At 38.4% G+C, this 19,868-nt stretch overlaps 1 protein-coding gene across 4 annotated transcripts in view; it reads right to left on the reverse strand.

Moving 5' to 3' along the window:
- CABCOCO1 (ciliary associated calcium binding coiled-coil 1) overlaps positions 1-18,733 on the reverse strand; it is a 70,008-nt gene extending 51,275 nt beyond the window's left edge. Inside the window, exons 1-3 of one of the 4 annotated variants that reach the window (XM_035544520.2) lie at positions 18,640-18,733; positions 13,304-13,461; positions 6,419-6,648 (exon numbers count right to left, since the gene is read on the reverse strand). In XM_035544520.2, the coding sequence (XP_035400413.1) occupies positions 6,419-6,495 (77 nt within the window). In that variant the 5' untranslated portion in view covers positions 6,496-6,648; positions 13,304-13,461; positions 18,640-18,733. Of the gene's footprint in view, positions 1-1,963; positions 2,042-4,841; positions 5,013-6,418; positions 6,649-11,166; positions 11,364-13,303; positions 13,462-18,639 lie in introns of those variants that run through there. The other 3 variants (XM_050712106.1, XM_035544527.2, XM_035544508.2) reach the window with 3 other exon arrangements.
- Between the last annotated feature and the right edge of the window lie 1,135 nt (positions 18,734-19,868).

Here is a 19,868-nt window from a genome sequence, read left to right on the forward strand (position 1 = left end):
GAAACACACTCTTTAACCAACTAAAGTTTGAAGTTTAAACTTAAGAGACACTCAAGATATTGCAACTCAGTATTGCAGATAAAGCTCCATAATCTGCACATCAAAATTCGACAGTTTACATGGCAAGGTGAAAGCCTACTTTAGAACACCATTTCATCACCTACTGTCTGTAACTTTATTCCCAGCAGCAAGCTCATCCTCCGCCCAAGTTTTATTTTTTATTTTTTACTGTTTTGATAAGGATGGATTTGTGGCACTGCTGTCCACAAGAAGTGCAGGTATTAGATAATATGAAATACAGTTCAAAATGACTGATGAGTAACTATGGGAGAGAAAGCACGTAATTTAGAACATTAATTTTTAAAATTATAAATGGTTTTGTAATTTAAAAGGTACTGAAAGTCCATGAGCCCTCTACATGATCCCATATTTGTGGAAAATTTCTGGTTGGGCAGAGCCCCACTGAAAGTTTATCATTCTTTTGATAAAATACTTTTTTGTCTTTTGATTGCAGTCTTTAACCACCACTGAAAAATCAAAGGGAAGTTGTTTTTTGCATGTTCACTGCTGTCAGAGAATTTATCTTTCCTCTTACTGTTAACAACTGTAACTGACCGAGGTAATCCAAAGTGATTTAATTCTGGTAATACTATCCTCATGTGCTGTGGGGAAAAAAAAACCTCTACCAACATACACTGTAAAGCAATAGACTTAACCTATTTAAAAATAGACTACTACAAGGGAATTATTTGTTCCTTTATGTTTTATTTTCCTTCAAATAATTTGTAGCTATTCTGAATGCATAATATGTTTCTGGCTATTCAGTATGTCACTCCAAATGCTTTGGGCACCCCTTGTCAACAGCATCGAATCGAAATACCAAATCAGATATTCTAAAACAAAAGAACAAGATCCTCCTTGAATCTCTCAGCCAATGTTTACAAATCACTGTGAAACAGAAAATAATAACAGAAGAGTGATAAATAGCAAGCTGCAAAAAGTTTTGCATTTGGGGTGGGGAAGAACTCTAAAACAAAAACAAACAAAAAAAAAAGAAAAAAATGGCTAGAAAAGATGCCCCACTGTCTGCAGTTTTAGTGAGGGACTTTCCAGAGTGTCAAAACCTTGAAACACAAAAATGGAAATTAGCACCACTGTTTCTGAACAGAAATAAGCTTGTCCTTTTGGTTGAGACCTCTGCTCTGGCTGAAGATGCCACTTATTTGCACTTGTTTGAAGATGCAACAGCATGCTTTTGCAAAATCATGACTTTCAAAAGTATATTCACAAAGGAACGGCTTGCCAGTCCTCTCAAATTATAGCAAATACCTGAAGTGTAAGGAACCTGAGATACTCCTCACTCCATCAGGGAAATGAGACTGGACTAAACTCTGCTGCCACAGCTAGATAGTTTCCAGTACTGAACTAGTTCATTTGAAGCTGGCTCAGCTACCTCCCTCTGAGCAATACTGCTGACAGCAGTACAGATGTATCCTGAAACAGTGTCGCGTATCAGTTACAACTTTAATCAAAATGGGAATGAAAAAAAATAGCAACACAGGCTGTTATTTGTATTATTATATGCATTTTGTTATCAAGCTGTCAAATATTTCAGCAGAAGCAGAAAATCTTGAAGCTGTCTACCTAAATAGTTAAGGCAGAAACAGGGGAAAAAAAAAAAAAAAAAAAAAGCCCCACTTGTCTGCTCCCACAATAGGAAGTTAAAATCAATAGTTGTTATTTTTAGTCACAGTATTTCTTTTGTTGTTAAACACATAAGGAAATACACAAGAATAGCACACTGATTTCAATTACATTCAAAAGCAAAACATGCAGATATGCCAAATGCGAAAAATAAAACCTTTATGTGAGGAAAGCATTCAGAGGACGACAAGGACCATTATGAACAACAGAAGCTGACGGTATCCTCTTAATAACAAAATATATTTAAAAAAATACACACCATCCAAGCATCAAGACATATGGGTGACCAAATGTACCAAATGGCTTTAGACTTTACTCATGTTTTCGCTGCTGCAGACTACTTAATAGAAAAAAAAAAAAGTTTAAAAATAAAGCAACAGCAAGACTTGCTAAGAACAGGATTCAGGTTTTGTGACATGCTTTCTGCTGAAAGTAATTACAAGTCTGAGCAATTATAAAAGTATTTTAATTCAAGAGGAATTTTCTCAAGATTTAAGAGAAAATAAAGAGTGGCAGAATACCATGTTCTCTATGGCTTATATATTGAACATGCCAGCCTCAGCCAAAACTGGAGACTTATACAATAAAAAAAAAAAAAAGTACAATTCCACAGGGTTTGCAATACAATTATATCATAACGGATAGTAGGAATTATCACTAAGGTAAGCTATCATGTATAAAACAAACTTCAATACGTAAGGAACAGAAAACACATGAAAAAAATCCTACAAAGAATCCTTTTATAAAGCCATGAAGTAATAAAGACAAAAATTTCAGTGCTACATTTCAAATAGACGTACAATATATTCTGACAGCCTGTCCTTTCCCATACAGTACACCTTGTGCCCTTTCACTAGGATCTGACTGACTGCATTACCCCCTTGTTACGCTCTTCCCAAGAACCGTAATATTTACCAATAATAACACTAGTAAGAAGTATACTGTGAAAAACGCTTACATATATCTCATACAGCATTAAAACATGTACTAATACATTTTACATAGAGGAGGATTTATTTAAGTAAGCCTATTTTTTTGTACCAATAATTGTTATGGTAGCTTTTTGCCAACAAATGCAAACCTACAGTGGCTGAAAGCAATTAATCACTTCAGCAACAGCCACAGTAACTTCTCTGCCACCTGAGACAACAAAGTTCCACCTCAAGAAAATGACCTCAAGGTTACTACAGCTTTATAGACAGACTCGAGACAGAAACTTTGAGCTGAAGCAACACCTCATGTGTTCTTGGGAGGAATACCTTGTGTTCTCAGACTCCTGATACCAGGTGAGGTACCTGTGTCAGAAATCACACCTCCACCAACTAAGTCAAAAACTGCAATAAATAATAATGCAGACAAAGATATGAAAAGGAGCAAATATTGAGGAGAATGATGTGAATTTAGATCTGTGGTAGCACTCTGGCTACCTAAGGAAACAAAGGGTGAGGAATACATCTTATGATGTTGCTGGAAGCAAGATGGGAGGGAAACCATGCCCCTTTGCATTAACAGTCAAAAATTCAGATCTCTCTAAAACCATGAAAAAGCCAATAGAGCCATATGCCTGAAAACAAGAGTCTGCAACTGCTGGGACACACTGTTGGTATGAAAATACGTATTTTTAACAATTACAAACCCCAACAGAAGCTGCAGAAGAGGGGGGAGCTACTGCTGAGCTAGGCCAGGATGAGGACATGGAATGGCTGGTGGTGGTTTTCCCCAGTAAGGATGGACCCATGGATTTCTGAAGCCCTCCACAAGTTTTGGAAGTCCTCTGTGGGTTTTCAAAGCCCTCTGTGGGTTTTTGACAGGGGAGCTGCTCCCCTGAGCAGATGCCTTTCTCTTCCCTACACGCTCTTTTATGAAAAGCTCACGCTGCTTTCCTTTGATCCTCAAAAAGGATTTTTAACACCCACCCTTTCTTTTTAAGTGTTCAAAAGCTTAATGAAGGCATTTAAAATAAAATTCAATTAAAAGAGCGAAGAACAGAAAAAGAAATGTGAAGGAGGCAAGGCGAGGGAGGACCACTTGGGGAAGGGCGGGCTGCCCCACCTCAGCGCCTCGCACCCTGCCCGGGGCTAAGGGAAGGCAACGGGAAGGCCCGGGGCGACGAGAGCCCCGGTGCGGCGGGGTACCTGCCCCGACGGGCTGCCTGCCTCCGCCGCCGCCGCCGCCGCCGCCTCCGCCATGGTGCCCGGGCTCGGCGTCGCCGTCGCCCAGGGAACAGGGCGGGCCCCGAATCTCCTCCCGCGCGGCCCCAGCGCCTGTTCTCGCCCTGCTGGGCGCCATCTTAAGGCATGCTGCGGGGCCGCAGTGCGGGGTGAGGGCGTTGTTGCCGTCCGCGGGCTGCCGCCCCGCAGAGCTGCCGTGATGGCGGGGGGCCGGGAGCTGGCGGGAGGCACCCGCCAGAGGCCCGGCACCGTGCGGGACACCTGCTCTCCCCGCCCAGCCACCGCCGCCTCAAGGTGCCGCGTGGCTGGACTTCCTGAGGCAAGCGCTCGGGAACATCAGGCGCTGCGAAGCACCGCTGCCGTGCCTTTTCAAGTTTAGATCTTGCCATTTTCCTACTCCAAATAGTGCCCTGAACTACTGCACGGACCATCTGAATAAGTTACGTGGACAGTACCATGCAGTTGTCCTAGCAGCTATCCTAACATCACAACATCAGCTTCTTGAGACACCATGTTCAAACTAAATACCTCACTCAGAATGCCACTACACATTACTGTAGGTCAGATGGCAGCTGGTGTAAAGCAGCAGGCCTCTGCTGGACCGATGCAGGCATACAGATTTACTCCAGCTAAGGATCTGGACTTGTTTCAGAATAATTCACAAACTATAGTAAGTGGGAAACAATTTAGGGACTGAACTATTTTTTTTTATTAGGATTTACAGAGGAAAATGCTTAGTATACATAAATTTTCCTCATTTCTCCTCTTTGTCCTATTCTTTTTCCTTTTTTAAACATGGAGGACTAATAATGCTAGGCTGAAGCATTTTCTCTGTTGGTTTGCTGTGGCATGCAGGCTCATAGCAGCAGCAACAATTCAGAGTAATGGCACTTACCTGCAAGATCAAATAAAACACAAGCATTTGGTGGGTGAACAGTAACAAGAACAAAGAAAAAGCAAACTTACTTCGCAAAGTTTGTTGATGTGCTGAGGGAGCTGCTATGACAAAACAATTTCTTTGCACAGGCCCACATAAAGAAAGGACCTCATGGGATTTCTGCAGCTGTTTCAAAGTCTGCTACTGTTTCTGAGCAGTTTGCCACTTTCTGAAGGTTGTCATCATTGGTTTCTCACACCCTGTAAAATACCAAGCCCAGTACCTGTGTCGTAAGAGACTAGAACCTGCCCATTCATTATCCACCGTGACTCTGATGCAGTTTGAGATTCAACATGTACGCAACTCTTCCTTCTCAAACAGCCTGACCCGCACTGACACATGTACACCTATCACGCTTCCAAAAGAAGTCAGAAATCTGTTTGAATGCAGTTCAGAGAGCTGGATCCTGCAGTGTGTTCTAGAATTATTCATGGTATTTTAAAGAATTGCTTAGCTCTGTGCAGAGCCCACACTGTGAATTCCTACCATTTGTGCTGTGCTCTGTAGCTGACAGCAGTACAGCTGCAGTTACTTCCCTTTTTACTGTGTATATAAATCTAACCAAATAAGAACATTATTCAGAGCTGCAAGCACTGCACGCAGTAAGTTGTAAAAACTGGGGAATTAAATGTGATGTTTGGATGCAATATAACATTGTATACATTCATTCTGATAATCTAGTCAGTAACAGATTTTGGACATAACCCGGCATTCCTCTGGTACTGAAAATATCTACTGACTTCCATAAACATTTTCCATGTAAAAGACATGAAGGCTCAAAGCCTTCAAGAGGAACCAACTCCATTTCTCTTATTTAGTATTAAAAGACCCAGCCCTGGACTGTATCCTTGCTTATGCAAAACATGAACTGAGTAAGCTGATTGAAGCTGAGCACTGATTGAAACTCAGTCCATTATTTCCAGCAGTGAGCTACTAAACTTCCTACTTTAAAATTTAAATATTTAGATAGTATCACAAATCTTAGATATAGAAAATATCTAGGGGGAAAAAATAAAAATAAAAAAATAAAAAAAAGACACTAACAAAAAAGATTCAACAGCAGCATTAAACCATTCCTTCTAATTTCTGTTGGATCCTTCATGTTTACAAAACCCACATTTGTATATACATGTGAGTATTTAAGAAGGCTCATTTTCATTTCCTTCAAAAGCATGACTTGTAAGTACAACAGAAGTAGTGGTCTTAAAAGTCTGGTCTAGTCCTTTCCTACCATGGGCAACCATGGGTGACTTTGATTGCTAATGGTCACAGACACTCCAGGTCAGACAAGAAAATCTCCTTCTCTGTGTAGCTGTGTTAGATGAAAAGGTCTGTCCCTGAGAGTGCTCCAGCATGTATAATTTAAACAGTCCATATTTGAAAGTCTGGTCTTACACAGCATTACAAAATAAGTGCTATTCTATAGTTATCTGAGGAGGAACCAGAGTTCAAGTTTCTGAGATTGTTTTGCCAAGGCTAGTATCACTTAGCACAGAGGGTACGTTTTCCTCCTCTTCCTTTTGTTTTCGGTTGATCCTTTTCAGCTCACAGTGCCTGGACAGCCTCTATGTCATTAAAGATAGCCATGTGGCCCACTTACACTCACCCTGTCTGGGGCTCAATAAAGATCTGGTTGCTCTTCCCAGTTTTCATCAGGTCACGGCTAATGATGCTGTGAAGCATAACGTCTTCCTAGAAATGCTTTCTTCCTTAGTTTATCACTTCTTTTGGAGAGGGAGGAGACTTACATGCATCAGAGAAGTCCATGACAAAAGGGGAAAGGAGATCACAACTGCACACAGCTGCAGGGACTTGTCAGTGGTAGGCCACCTGCGACTGGGAAAAAAACAAACAAACAAACAAATAAATATAAAAATAAAAAAAACAGCAGCTGCAAGAGAGCTCTCCAAAATATTCCACCAAGTCCCCCAAAGTTCTCATTAACCAAGGTGATTCAGTTTGTCCTTTTTTTTTTTTTTTTTTTTACTTGTTGGCAGAAGTCCTTGGATTTCAGGAAAAGATGAAGTTTAAGCAGAATTCAGGAATGAATTTTCAGTAGCCTTATTTTAAAATGCAAAGTTCTTGTAAACTCCCAAGCCTATTCACATGTCCTCCTATTGATAGAGATCTTATGAAAATGTTCAGTTGCAAACGTGTTTCGATTCACCTTTAGTTAAGCATCACCAAGCATGGTAATTATATGTAGGCAAATTCAGGATGAAAAGCAAATGGAAATTCCTGTTGGAGCTTTGCTTGTTACAACAACACCAGATGGACATATAGTTCCCCTTGCTGCCAACCCTCACAACAACAAATTGCTTGATTTCTTGCCCTGTGAGACAAGGATCAAAAAACCATGGGCATGCATGAAGATCTTGCACACGGTATTTGGGTTTGACTCCCTTAGTAACAAATGGATAATTTGTGAAAGCAACAGTACATTAGTGTTACATGGTTCTTAATAGTAAGTTGTGCATTATTGTACATAGGTGCATTAGCATAGCAATTAATCATCCTTTCCTGACTCCTTTATAACATTCATCACAGTTATTCTATCCAGGGAACAGTATTCCCTCTAGGTAATGTTCTTCTGTTTTACATATCATATATCTTCAGAAGAAAATTCAGGGCATGATTATGTACTAGAAAAAGAAGCACATAAATCCTAGGTTGTCAGAGAAACCTGTTTCCAAAACAAAAAGGTAATTTTGCCCTTTCTCAGACAATATCCAATTAAAATAACTACCATAGCAACTACAAGAGGATACCTGCTTCGGTGTATCAGCAACAGGATGGACAGAATCCTGAGTTACTTAAGGGGAGAAAGTGCTTTGGGTTCACCATTCTTCAATACAATTTAGCTTCCTCAGAATCCCTCCCTCTCTATTTAATTAAAATGTAGGAAATATTTCCTTGTGATTTGATAGTGATTTTGAGAGACTCATAACATTAGTACTTGGCCCAGCAATAAGAAAGTGCAAGTTAAATTTAGCAAATCATAATTTTTCAATTATTCAAAACAATCCGCAGAGAAATGAGAGAAGTAAAACATGTATTCTATCAATGATTCCATTATCCTCTCCCTATAAAGACAAGTGGCTCAATGAAGGATAAAAGCAAATATTAGATTGATTCTTTTCTTGATCTTAGCCAAAAGACTTCTATATCTAGTGCCAAGAAAATGAATTTAGGTTCATAGAAATACTAGAAATTAGATAGAAAAGACTTAAAAGGACATGTAGCCCATCTCCAGGGGACTTATACTTTTTCCTGCCAACAAGAACTTCAAGAAGAAATATGAATTTATTTAACCCAGTAGTTCAAGACAGTCCCTTACCATGTATTAAACTGTAGAAGTAATGTAAATGTGCATATAACATTGCAGTATGCTATCAATACAAACTAAGAAAGCTTAGGATTTTCTCCAAGTACTTTTTTGTTTAAGAATCTAAACCATGAGAGGTGATGCATATGATAAAACAATATGGATAATTTAGAGGGTAACTATTTCAGACCATCTACCTCCTACGTCACCAATTGCTAAAATAAAACCAAAATCTGTCTAGATCTAAATGACTTCTCAGAGTCAGCATTCAGGCAAGACTAATATACTAAGAATTCCCAAATTCAAGGCTGACACAAAAAGAATGGCAATGACCACTGAGTGACTCTAAGCCCCTCGAGACAGGAGTTGTCTTTCTAAGTCTTATACAGCCATGAGTAGTCTGGCAACAATGAACAAGCAAATAATTTAACAGAAGCTTAATTCAAGCCTTTGGGTTTATTATGAGGTACATAGGAAAGCATCATTTCACCATCTAAATTCTTCAGGGGGACAAGCTGTTTAGTACATATCGTATCAATTAATGTAGTAAGAAAAATTACCTGAAGGAATACCCCTAATTAAACAACATATATTCCAATGGCAATTCAGAGATACCAGTTAGGTAGAATGTTAAATATTCATATTATTTATGTGATAGATATAAATTATACAGAATTTAAAATATGTATAATATATATTGTTTTTATATAATATATATATACACATATATATATACATTCTTTGTTCAAGTGCTTTCAAAGCACTTTTTGATCTCAGATTCCCATTTCCTGTATGTCTTTTCTAAATTTATAAACTACCATTAATTTTGACAAGTTTGCAAGAACTGGAATATTAAAATCTATGCAAAGACCAGACATTCGTCTTTTGGGCAAACTATCTTCAAATTTCATTTAGGTAGTCAAAACTTGACTTTTCAATGTGAACTATTGTTTCATTCTGTTGGCAGACCAAAGAAGATAGAGATGTACTACCGTGTAAAGTAAAAAACCAAAACTATTATTACATTTTAATAACACAGACTGGGAAAAAAAATATATAAATTCACTGATTCCATTGTCCCTGCCCTTTTGCCCCCAAATGGGAACATTTCTTTCAGAGATTTCATATTTTACTTCTTTCATGTCTTTGTTGTGTAGCTCTATTGATTTTTGCCACCTTCTCCATATGATGTTAACCAGCTTTTAGAATAACATATAACAATCTAGAGAAGTAAGTGAAAAAATACATCCAGCTGAAATTACAGGCAAATTTTCAATATGGAGGCTATAATTACCCAAGACACAAGTTGGCTTTTATACGGGAGCATATGAAACCATCTTTTGAAAAAAACACCCCATGACTTTTACGCCAGCCTAAATCTGTGTGCAACTTTAAGCACGTCAGTATTTCCAGTTTAAACTGACTGTATTTTATGTTTGTGTTTTGTGGGCAATGTCCTTATTAGACTACACAAACAGCTTGCAAGATATCTTAGTATTCCTTTCCTTATATAATACGGACTAGCAAGCCTGAATTACTGGGATATATCATAATATTTAAGTGATGTCTTGGAGCAAGATCACAACTACAGCAACAATACCTGGGGAGTCTGCATGGCAAGCGTACCTCCACTTTACAGAGTGGGGTTCATTCAAGACAGCAAAACTTGTCACTGTGAAGTCCAGCAAAAATCCTTGTCACTGTGAAGTCCAGCAAAAATCCTAAGTGTCCCTGCCACCAGAAACAAGTAGTAAAATTGGGGTAGATGGTGCACATGTCTTCTCTTAGTGTACTTGGAATCTAGAGTACAAATCCCGGTGAGCAGATGAGCACACTCAGGAAGGAAGAATGTGTCCACATAGTCTCCTTAAATATTTAAGCATAAAGGTTATTCTGTGTTCACTAGGCAATATGGTTAAAATTACAATGAAGCTGTTTGTTATTGCCCTTGCCCTTTTCTTCCCTGACTCATTTGATGTTATGGACTCTTCTTGGCAGAGTACATTAAAATAAAAGGGTATATAACTCAGTAATCAGTCCTGGGAGCACTTTCCATCCTGGATTCTGAATTTGAAATATCTGCTGTGCCAGCAGATGTTTATACAGAGCTGGAAGGAGTTAATGTCCATATTCACTCCAAAAAGATTATGTAGTTGCATGTAAAAAATGAATTTGGAGAGCTCTAGAGATTTAAAGTACATTACTCGTAAAAATAAAACTCATTGAGCAGAGGACCTGAGGCCAGCACATATATTTGTACTTTTAACTGCATATCAGCTCTGCTTGTGATGTCATGAGGAACATCCATGTTTGTTTTTTACTAAAACTGGGGTCAAATGTTTCCAATAAGATCTCTATTAAAGTAATTTATTGATTTAGTTAGGGCAGAATCTAAAATTAGCCTCTCAGAGAATGGAAGTCTAATGAGTTAGTCTAACCCAGTCTAACCCATTCCTTGAGTTCTTCAGTACCTTGGAGCTCTAAATTCAAAGGAAGACAAGGATGGCACTCAGGTCATACAGCAACTATTTCTCTCAGCTTGAGCACCCAGAAGTATCAACTCGGCTGATACTTCCAACAGCAGAGCTATGGAGACCAATAGTGTATTTTGGTCCAGCGGTAGCAGAGTTACCCACATGCTTATCACAGGAAATTTAGAAGCAGAATGAAAGCCTCAGTGTACTGTTTAGGATTGTTCCTTGAACAGGAGCTTATGCTTTTCTCATTTGCTTGAAGAGAAATTTGAGGAAAGATGATAGAAGTTAATGGAGTTTCATTACCGTAAAACATCATAAGTGAATCATCCTCCTTGTTTTAACATCTGTTAACAGTCTTCCCCTTTCTCACAACTGAAACATGACATCCTGCTCAAGTTTTAATGCTGTTTGGCATCCATGCATATACTGCCAGTGTTATTCAGAACTATTTATATTAACAGCAAATATTATTTTTACTCTAAGGAAGGGAACATATCCTTATTGATATTCAGCAAGTGGTGCATTGTTGCAACCAAGATATAATTTACTCACTTGTCTGACAGGGTTACAGTACTCCATGCATTCTGTAGTTTCATCTGTGAAAAACTGAAATTTGATTCTTTTGTTGTCATTTCCCATAATTCTTTAAAAACAATCTGTGGCAAAAGAACAAAATAGCTCCAACAGGAACTGCTTCGGAGGATGGCATTTGAAAGGACATCAGTTACAGTTAGTGAATTAGACTAAGAAGTTTGTCGTATTCTTTACATGAGCTGTGAGTCAGACTTTGTATACAAGTGTTTCTTCCATTTGTGTACTTTGCAAAGGCCATGACTTCCTTTGTTCCTTGGGAACTCTGCAATAAAGGCATTTGTCTTCAGAAGCACAAAGCTTTTAAGGCTGCATGACTAGCATTTCCAGTCTTCTCCTCAACCTTTCGTTTTGCTCAGAACCCAGCAATGCATCTGCCTGTTGTAATCCCCAGTCACGGCTCCCTGAACTCTGCATTGCAGCCACCTAAACAGGACAACAGCTCATCACGTTACACCAAAGCCCAGAGGAATTCAGCCTACGCAAGGATAGCTGAACTGTGCCATTATTTACATAATTAGCAATTAGAACTCGAATGCAGTAAAAATGTAATGTCCCAAAAATGTAGGATCAGGGAGTGCTCTTTCAACTGTGGTTTCTTCCTCTACTCCTTCAGATATCAATTCTGAAACTGCCTTTGATGAAAAAAGAGCAAGCTCCAAAAGCAGATTTGGCTTCAAAAGATGATTATAGTCTTTCCTACACATAGCTGACTTAGTTTTATCTCCTGGACCTATCAAGCGCTGTCTGATGTTTCTTCTACCTCCTGCTTTTCTGCTATCATATGGATCATACATTAGTTTTTGGTTACTGCCTTTTCCATGGTACCCAAGCCAACAAAGACATTACTCTTGATAAATGACTATTTAAATTTTAACTGCCTCTGCTGTGTTTTAAAGTGTAAACTGTAACTAGATGTTTTATGTACATATACAAGGAATATTTTTCCTCACAGCCACAGTGAAAAAATATTTTTGAAAATATAGAGAAATTGAATGCAATCCAAATAAAACATTTTTTAAGTAGAGCTCAGCTCTGTGAATTTTCAATGCCAAATAAGAACTTCTAAAGAAATCAGAGCCTGCAAATAGGGGATTATATGGGAAGCCATTTTTCCAGTCTTACCTACACATATTGCTACTATGCATGAATTCATTTCTACTTGCGCAATAATGGTAAAATAATCATAATTATTTATGCATCAGTCCAGAAAAATTCTCCATATGATTTCATCTGGTGTTAATAAAATGTAAATCATTACACTAAGTTGGTAATATTTGGCTGGTCATGGAAAAAAAAAAAAAGGAATCAATCTTCTTTTTCTCCACCCTATATAATTAAAAAAAAATCCATAAACCAGTTTTTAGCCAAGCATTCATCAGAGTATGCATTGTTAACAGGTGTTGTGTATTTCATTTCCCATGCACGCAGTGTTGGAATGTAAAACTGTAATACTGCTCCTAGGAACAAGTAGCGTAATTAAAATTCTTTCCGAGTTTGATTTCCTGGGTATTTTCTTTCTTTAAAATAACTACATTGTAAACAAGAGCCAATTTCTTAGATTTGATCTATGGGTTGTACAGCTTATAGTTCAGGTTCAAAATGGTGATTTAGACAATAATGCATAACAGCTGAATAGTTATTTATAATAGCACAGCACCTGCGGCAGATTGTCAGCTGGAAAAGCAAATCTAAATGCTTTCAAATTCTCTTGTGTATTATAATTGGAGTAGTAGTGGCCACTATAGATACAATAGTTAGGCATGTAATGTAACTTTTGTTTCTGATTGCTTGCCATTTTCTCAATTTTATTCCTTTAAGACTGAAAATGTTCATATGTAATGTCAGTCCATATGCATTTTGAAAAGCTCAGGCACAATTTGGCTTTTTGCTAATTATGGGTGTGTGTCAATGAAATTAAATATTAAATAGAAAATCAAACTCTCTTCTCATAATTTCAAGATTTCCTACATTTCCTGGACTTTTGTACATGCATAATTAAAACAACTTTGGATTTTTTTTCATCTTGATAAATGCTGCTGATTTCTCTGGAAAAAGTGGATCACAAATTTGAAAACCATGAAGACATTTTTCTCACCTCAGTATAGAGTTGAGTTTTCCTATGAGCCCGTTAGCAGCAGCTCCCATTTAAAATTCTGATATTTTTCATATGCAGTTTCATTTTATAGCTGGTTCCCTCATGGATTCAAAAGAGTATTGATAATTTGTATGATGATGCAATAATTCTTCAGTGATCTGAAACACAAGTTAATAAGAAATGTAACAGCTTGTTGCAACAGATCTGGGACCATAAAAAAACAGTCACTGTGCTGATGTAACCCCTACCCACAACTTAAAATCCGCTTAGATGCGCACCCTCCATCAGTGTTCAGATTTCCACAGATGGAACAACTTGTATGTGACTGTACAAAAACAATTCTCAACATGCAAACACTCTAAACCCATTAGATTTGTTAAGGCAAGACAGAGTTTTATTTTATCTTGTCCATTAAAATACCTATAAAAGTACATATTTACTTTCTGAGTGTTACAAGGCATAAGGTTGACAGCATACTTTGAGATCTTCAATTACAACTGCCTGACAGGCAGTGTAAATACAATGGTACACTTTTATCTGAACAAGCAAAGGCATTTTAGCTTCTAGTAACACTGAAAACATAAACAGAAGTAGAATTGTTCTCTGGATGAAAGGGAAAATAGTTTTCAAGGAGCTAATTGCTTTAGAGTAGAAATAGCAACAACAGAAAAAGAGAAATGACTGGCCTTTGATAAAGGTAACTGTAAGGAAGGCTAGAAGCAATCCACTTGCTCTGGAGTGATAGGGTGATGTCATTGCCAATTAGCATTAGTACTTCCTTTTATAACATCCATCTATTTAATGCATGACCTAATGTAGCGTACAGCTACAAAATCATCTTTGGAGTACTTCCACTGGAGCCAAGGGAGTTACTCCAAGAATTAGCTTGGCCGGTGAGGTAGCTCATATGTGATAGAAATACTTGCAAAAAAAACTTAGTCGGAAAAGAGTAAGAGAGATTCATTCTTGCCATAAATCTTCTTGGCTTTGTGATAATGTTATTTATCCACTTGAGATAGGGAGCATGTTATATAATGTATGAATATTGTGTAACACGGGATAGTGGCTTTGTAATGTAAACTGTCCATTTGTAATGCAAAGCAACTTATTTTCATCTGCTAGATCATTACTGCAAATTTTTCTCCTGGGTTTTGACATGTTATAAATCTTGGTGAAGTCAGCATTTGTTCTCTTCATCCTTTATTTCCGTTTGATTCACTCTACTTAAAATGCATATAAATGCACCGTAAGGCCACTGAGCTTTATGTGATTTCAGCAGGATGATGTTTCCACTGCTAGGAACCAACTGATACCCCCTGCACATTTCAGCTTCCCAGTCTAGCTGGGGAAGACTCCGATTCTCCCCAAGGATCTATCACTCTGCGGTGCCTGTACCACCATGAGACTCTAAGGTTTGAAATGGGTTGAAGCACAGTCTGAATAAGCCAAGAGGTACTGTGGCTGTGGTACAGTGGCCCTACAGCCACCCACTAGCAGGGTGCCAGAGTACAAATTGTAACAGCTGCTCCAGTATCCCCCTCCCTAGCAGCAACCTAAGTCCCTCTAGAGTGGCGTGAGCTTCCCAAGCACACTGGCAGTGATACAGGATAAAGCAGCTTCAGACCACTTGGAGGATAGCTGACTCAGGGTCTGACTCACCTCCCATTCAGCCTCCCTTCCTTCAGTTGCACAAGCACTTCTTGGCATTGCTCTTGCGAACGTAACATTAAATGATTGCTAGCAGTACATTCAGCTTCTTGCCAGCTAATGACACCAAACCAAATGTGACCATTTCCACCAACTCAAACAAATTGCCGTGTGGTAAGGTTGTAGACACAGGTTCCTTTGGATTTATACTGTATGGTCATAATACTTGTTTCACACACTCTCCATTTTGCCAGTAAAAAAAGGTTAAAGGTTGGACTAGATGATCTTAGAGGTCTTTTCCAACCTGAACAATTCTTTGAGTCTATAGAAAAGGTGGAATGACAGCAGCAACAGGCTGCTTCTCACTCTGGAATGACTTCAGGTTCAGTGAGAATACTTGGGCTTATTAACCCTTTGCCTACAATGCCTGTACAGTACAGAAGGATGTACTCATCTAGCTGCTGCCTTGATTCCCTCCCTAGAAGAACAATTCTACACCAAGGGGGTAGCTTTGCATTCCAGCACCAAGATTATTTGCACACTGTATATTATTCCAACCACCTCATATGATAACATTAAAAGAAATAAATAGGGTTGTAGAGCACCTGTACTATTCTTCTTCCCCCTCAGGATCTGCAAACACAGACAGAAAAGCCCCCTGCCAATTCTTCCACACTAGCATGTTTTCTCCACTGTTTGCTTTATGTAGGTATCACTGCAGACTCCGTCAGCAAACATTCAAACCCAGGTACAGGAGAGCATAAGCTTGCTGCTGAAACTGCCCCTACAAACAACTTTGTTGCATATAATCACAAGGTCCAGTGAAGTCTGTGTCCGATGTCTCATCTTCATCCGCAGATCTCATGTCATAATTTCACTGAATATTCAAAGCTGAACCTACTAGTACCTCAAGACAGACAAGCAACATTTGAGCTTCTCTGGAGTCAAAAAAAAAAAAAAGAAAGTCCAATATACACACAGGTTGGTTAAGGCAGAATGATCTTAAAAATGAAAAAAAGGACATTAATTTCGAAGTCTTAATTCTGCCTCCCACTCATTTTTGTGGTTTTGGTCAAGCCAAAATTAATTTCCTGGGAGGTATTTACTAGATTTAATAATCTCTACTCTGTTGGAAGCCTGCAAAAATTAAGATTTAGCTGACGTTCACTTATCACTAATGAGGATTTCCTGGATATCTTACACAAGAAATATGGAAAAATAATGCAGTTTCATCCTGTCTTTAGGAATGGGCTCTGGGGGTCTGTCCCTTTGCATCTTCCCCCTCACTTTGGTAGGCAGGAAATGCCTTTCTTTCTTTCATTGGGGCAGGCTGCCCAGGGAAGTGGTGGAGTAACCATCCCTGAAGGTGTTTAAGGAAAGGGTAGATGCGGTACTTAGGGACATGGTTCAGTGGACGATATTGGTGGTAGGTGGACAGTTGGACTAGATTACCTTAGAGGTCTTTTCTAACCTTAATGATTCTATGATTCTTCTGCCACATCTATTAGAAAGGTTTGACAAATGATGAGCCTGTACCATCTTGTATTTACATCAAAGTGGCAGAATCATATTGACTTGTTAGTCCATACCACTTGTGGGTAGTCACTCCACCATTGATTACTCTATCTTATTTGATCATTTTGAACTTAACAACATCTGACAACATCTTGACACCAGATATTCCTAAAGCCTCACTCATTTTATGTAGATAAAAGCAATATGAGCCCATAGGTAATATTTGACTATTGGAGGTAGTTTGTTAATGGTAATCTATCACATTTCAAATTCTTTAGCAACAGGCAGAGTAGCTCTTAAAAGATGCAATAATTATAAGGCTAAGTAATTCCTTTATATTTCTTTTAATAACATATATTTTAAAGTGCCCTCTGGGAACAAAAAGATGTTTGCAGAGATAAAGCTGTAGGGAGTAATACATTCATGCCAACACGTGTAGCTGAACCACCAATTTTGCTTTATTAATTTAGTTGCTGGATTTGTTCCTGATATCTACAGCTGTATTATCCCCTCACAGAGGTGGATGAGTGGGTGGAATGAGGTTGATTACAATTGATTTACTAACCAGAAAGTAATTTTTTCCATTGTTTGTTCAGCACATTACTAAAGATGTGGCTTAATTACAGTTGCCTTGTGTTCTTTTCAGTCTGGTATTGCTTATTTTACTGAGACACTGATTTATGCAAAATATTAATTGAAATAGAAAACAGACTTACTGTGAGAGCTGACATCCATGAAAACATTAGTTACTCATATTTTGCACCGAGTATATTGCACTTCTCTGGGGAATCAGTGTTTACAGCTGAATTTGGAACAGCATGGGCTCCCTCCTCCCAGAAACAGTGGTAGTGCATGCACTGCATCCTGGAGAGCAAGTCAGATGTACTTTCCTTTTCCTAACAGCTGCAAAAGGAAATCCTAAAAGTTCTACATTCAAAGTCTCAAAAATATGCTGAGGTTGCTGTTCCTTTTCAGTGTGATTGCAAAAATTGTATGCAACTGTCTGATTAAATGTAATTCAACTTTATATAGCTATAAATAAGCTACTATGCTGTTGTAATGTGTTTCCAGGCCATTAATACAAGAAAGATTCATTGATTCTTCCAATAGTTTAGATAATCAAAAACAACTACAACAAAAAAAAATCAAGCAACTATATGTTGAGAGTTCTTGTTTCTTTTTCAGAGTCATTTCTTCAATTTGTCTCTTTGGAATGAATAATTCACTAAATAGAAAATAATGTTCTGTCATAGAACTAATAACTCTATATATCCAGGAGGAATGTTTTTATCTCATTTCCTATTCAGGATTTTAATGCAATCTATTGAATTTCACTGCCTCTTTTTCATAAACCAAATCTAATATACAATGAACTTTATAAACAGATAGTTGGAATGCAAAATTAAATGATTTTGCAGAGACACACATAAAATCGTTCCAAATATTTTTTAGGAGAGAGTATGAGAATTTTGTAACATTCACTACCCATTAATAGGTTTCAAATATCCACTGTAAAATGATCCAAATATTTCCTGGATAACAGCCTCTGCAGTTTAATATTTTAAGTTAAACGCACACACACAGCTAATGCACATATCTCTACACTGCAGTACAGAGATAGTTGTAAAAACCAAGGCTATACAATGAGTGGAAAGCATGAGTGAGCCACAATATCAAAACCAGCAGAAATAGCAGAGAAAGAGAATAAGCTACGAGGGTTTGTATACCACCACCCTGTCAAGAGTAAGAAACATAAAGCAAATCCAAAAGTGAATTTAAAGTCTGGAATATGAGGAGGTGGGGTCTAGGTATGCAATTTCCCAATGGTGTCATTTGGCAACCCAAATGTGTGCACACTGAAGTACAACCCTGCAGGGGTGTTGCTGCCTCCTGGATTCCCCTCTGCCTGGCCCAGGCTCCACTGAGAAACAGTTTTAAACACAGAGAGTAAGTTTGAAAAATCAACAGACTTTCTAATACGGAACAGAATACTAGATGTTCTGATGCCATAAAGTAGTGTTAAAATGGATGTATTACTTTTTTGTCTTAATTTAACCTCCACAGGTTTTCAAGGATTCAGAAACAGGAGGAAATACATCTAGACTCAAAGCAGAAAAAGAGAAGGGAGAAGACAGGGAGGAGAATTGCTCAGGATTCTGAAGTAACATTTTTACCTTTAGTAACAGAGAAGAACAAGATGATATCATATGGTTGTGAGACATTAACAGAAAAGAGGGAAGGAAGTACTTGGGAGAAAGGCAGGAGCATCATGGAAGATATGGTTATCCTCTGCTCCAAAGTTAGCTAGAATAGAAAATAACCATGGTGAGTACAAGGTACAACAGAACATGTGGTTACTTTAAATGGCAACCACTCTGCACACTGTTTTGCTTCTGCTTCCTTTCACTCCCCAGATATCATGGAAACAAACCAGAGACAATTGTTTCAAACCCTAAATGCTTTCAGTGGCAATTTCAGGAAGCATAACATACCTGATCCTTGCACTAGCATCTGTAGATGGGCACTGTGCAGGTTGTAGTGTGAGGCAGGTTCCCGTTAGCACCAAAAAGAGCTCACCACTCAGCGCTGTACCCTGGGAATGGAGGGAAAAGAAGGGCATAGAGTTACAGAGCTCCCCAAATGGAGTGAGCTCAGAACAGATGCCAGGCGCAGGGGGACAAGGCACCAGGTCTCCAAACAAGGCATCTCCTCCCTGAGAAAGTCCTAAGCCAAAGAGGTAAACCTGAGCAATTCCCAGTCATGATCTAATGAACTTAATGGGCAACTAGCAGCACTGACAAGCAGGATCTGGTTTTGTAAACCTTTGCGGACAATTTCCAAAAAACCCTCCAGCTATTAGAGACTACCCCATATCAATGTCTTGCATCCTCCAAAGGTTTGTAGCAGCCTATTAAATTTAGTCCTAGTATGGTACACCCCGAAACCTTTCCTCCTCTTGGAATGAAATTGCAGCATGAGGTGAGGTGTGACCCGGTGATACAACATGCATAATGACAATTTTACGGAATGCAATTACAGGAGAAAAAATCCAAATCCATCACAGTCACCCTCACATATTAGCTTGGAAACCTGAACCAAGAGGAGAAAGATAAGCTAACAGAGAAAGAAAAAGAAATAACTCCAAAATGAATTGTTAATTCAAGATCGCAATATAATCTGTATAAAATATTTAAACTGTTTTCTATTTATTCCTGAACCTATAGTGATTAAAATGCAGCCATAATACATTGTGTTGTTCTTTTTTTAATCACAAATGCAATTTTAAGCAAGTAGACAAACTCTAGGAAATTAAAGTGAATATTTATGTCCATATAAACTTCTTAATGGCAACATTCTCGCTGTGAGCACAGCAGCTGAAGAGGGTGGATTAAATTATTTTGGC

The sequence above is a fragment of the Cygnus atratus genome, chromosome 7, assembly GCF_013377495.2.
Source record: "Cygnus atratus isolate AKBS03 ecotype Queensland, Australia chromosome 7, CAtr_DNAZoo_HiC_assembly, whole genome shotgun sequence".
In the NCBI taxonomy this organism is placed as follows: Eukaryota; Metazoa; Chordata; class Aves; order Anseriformes; family Anatidae; genus Cygnus; species Cygnus atratus.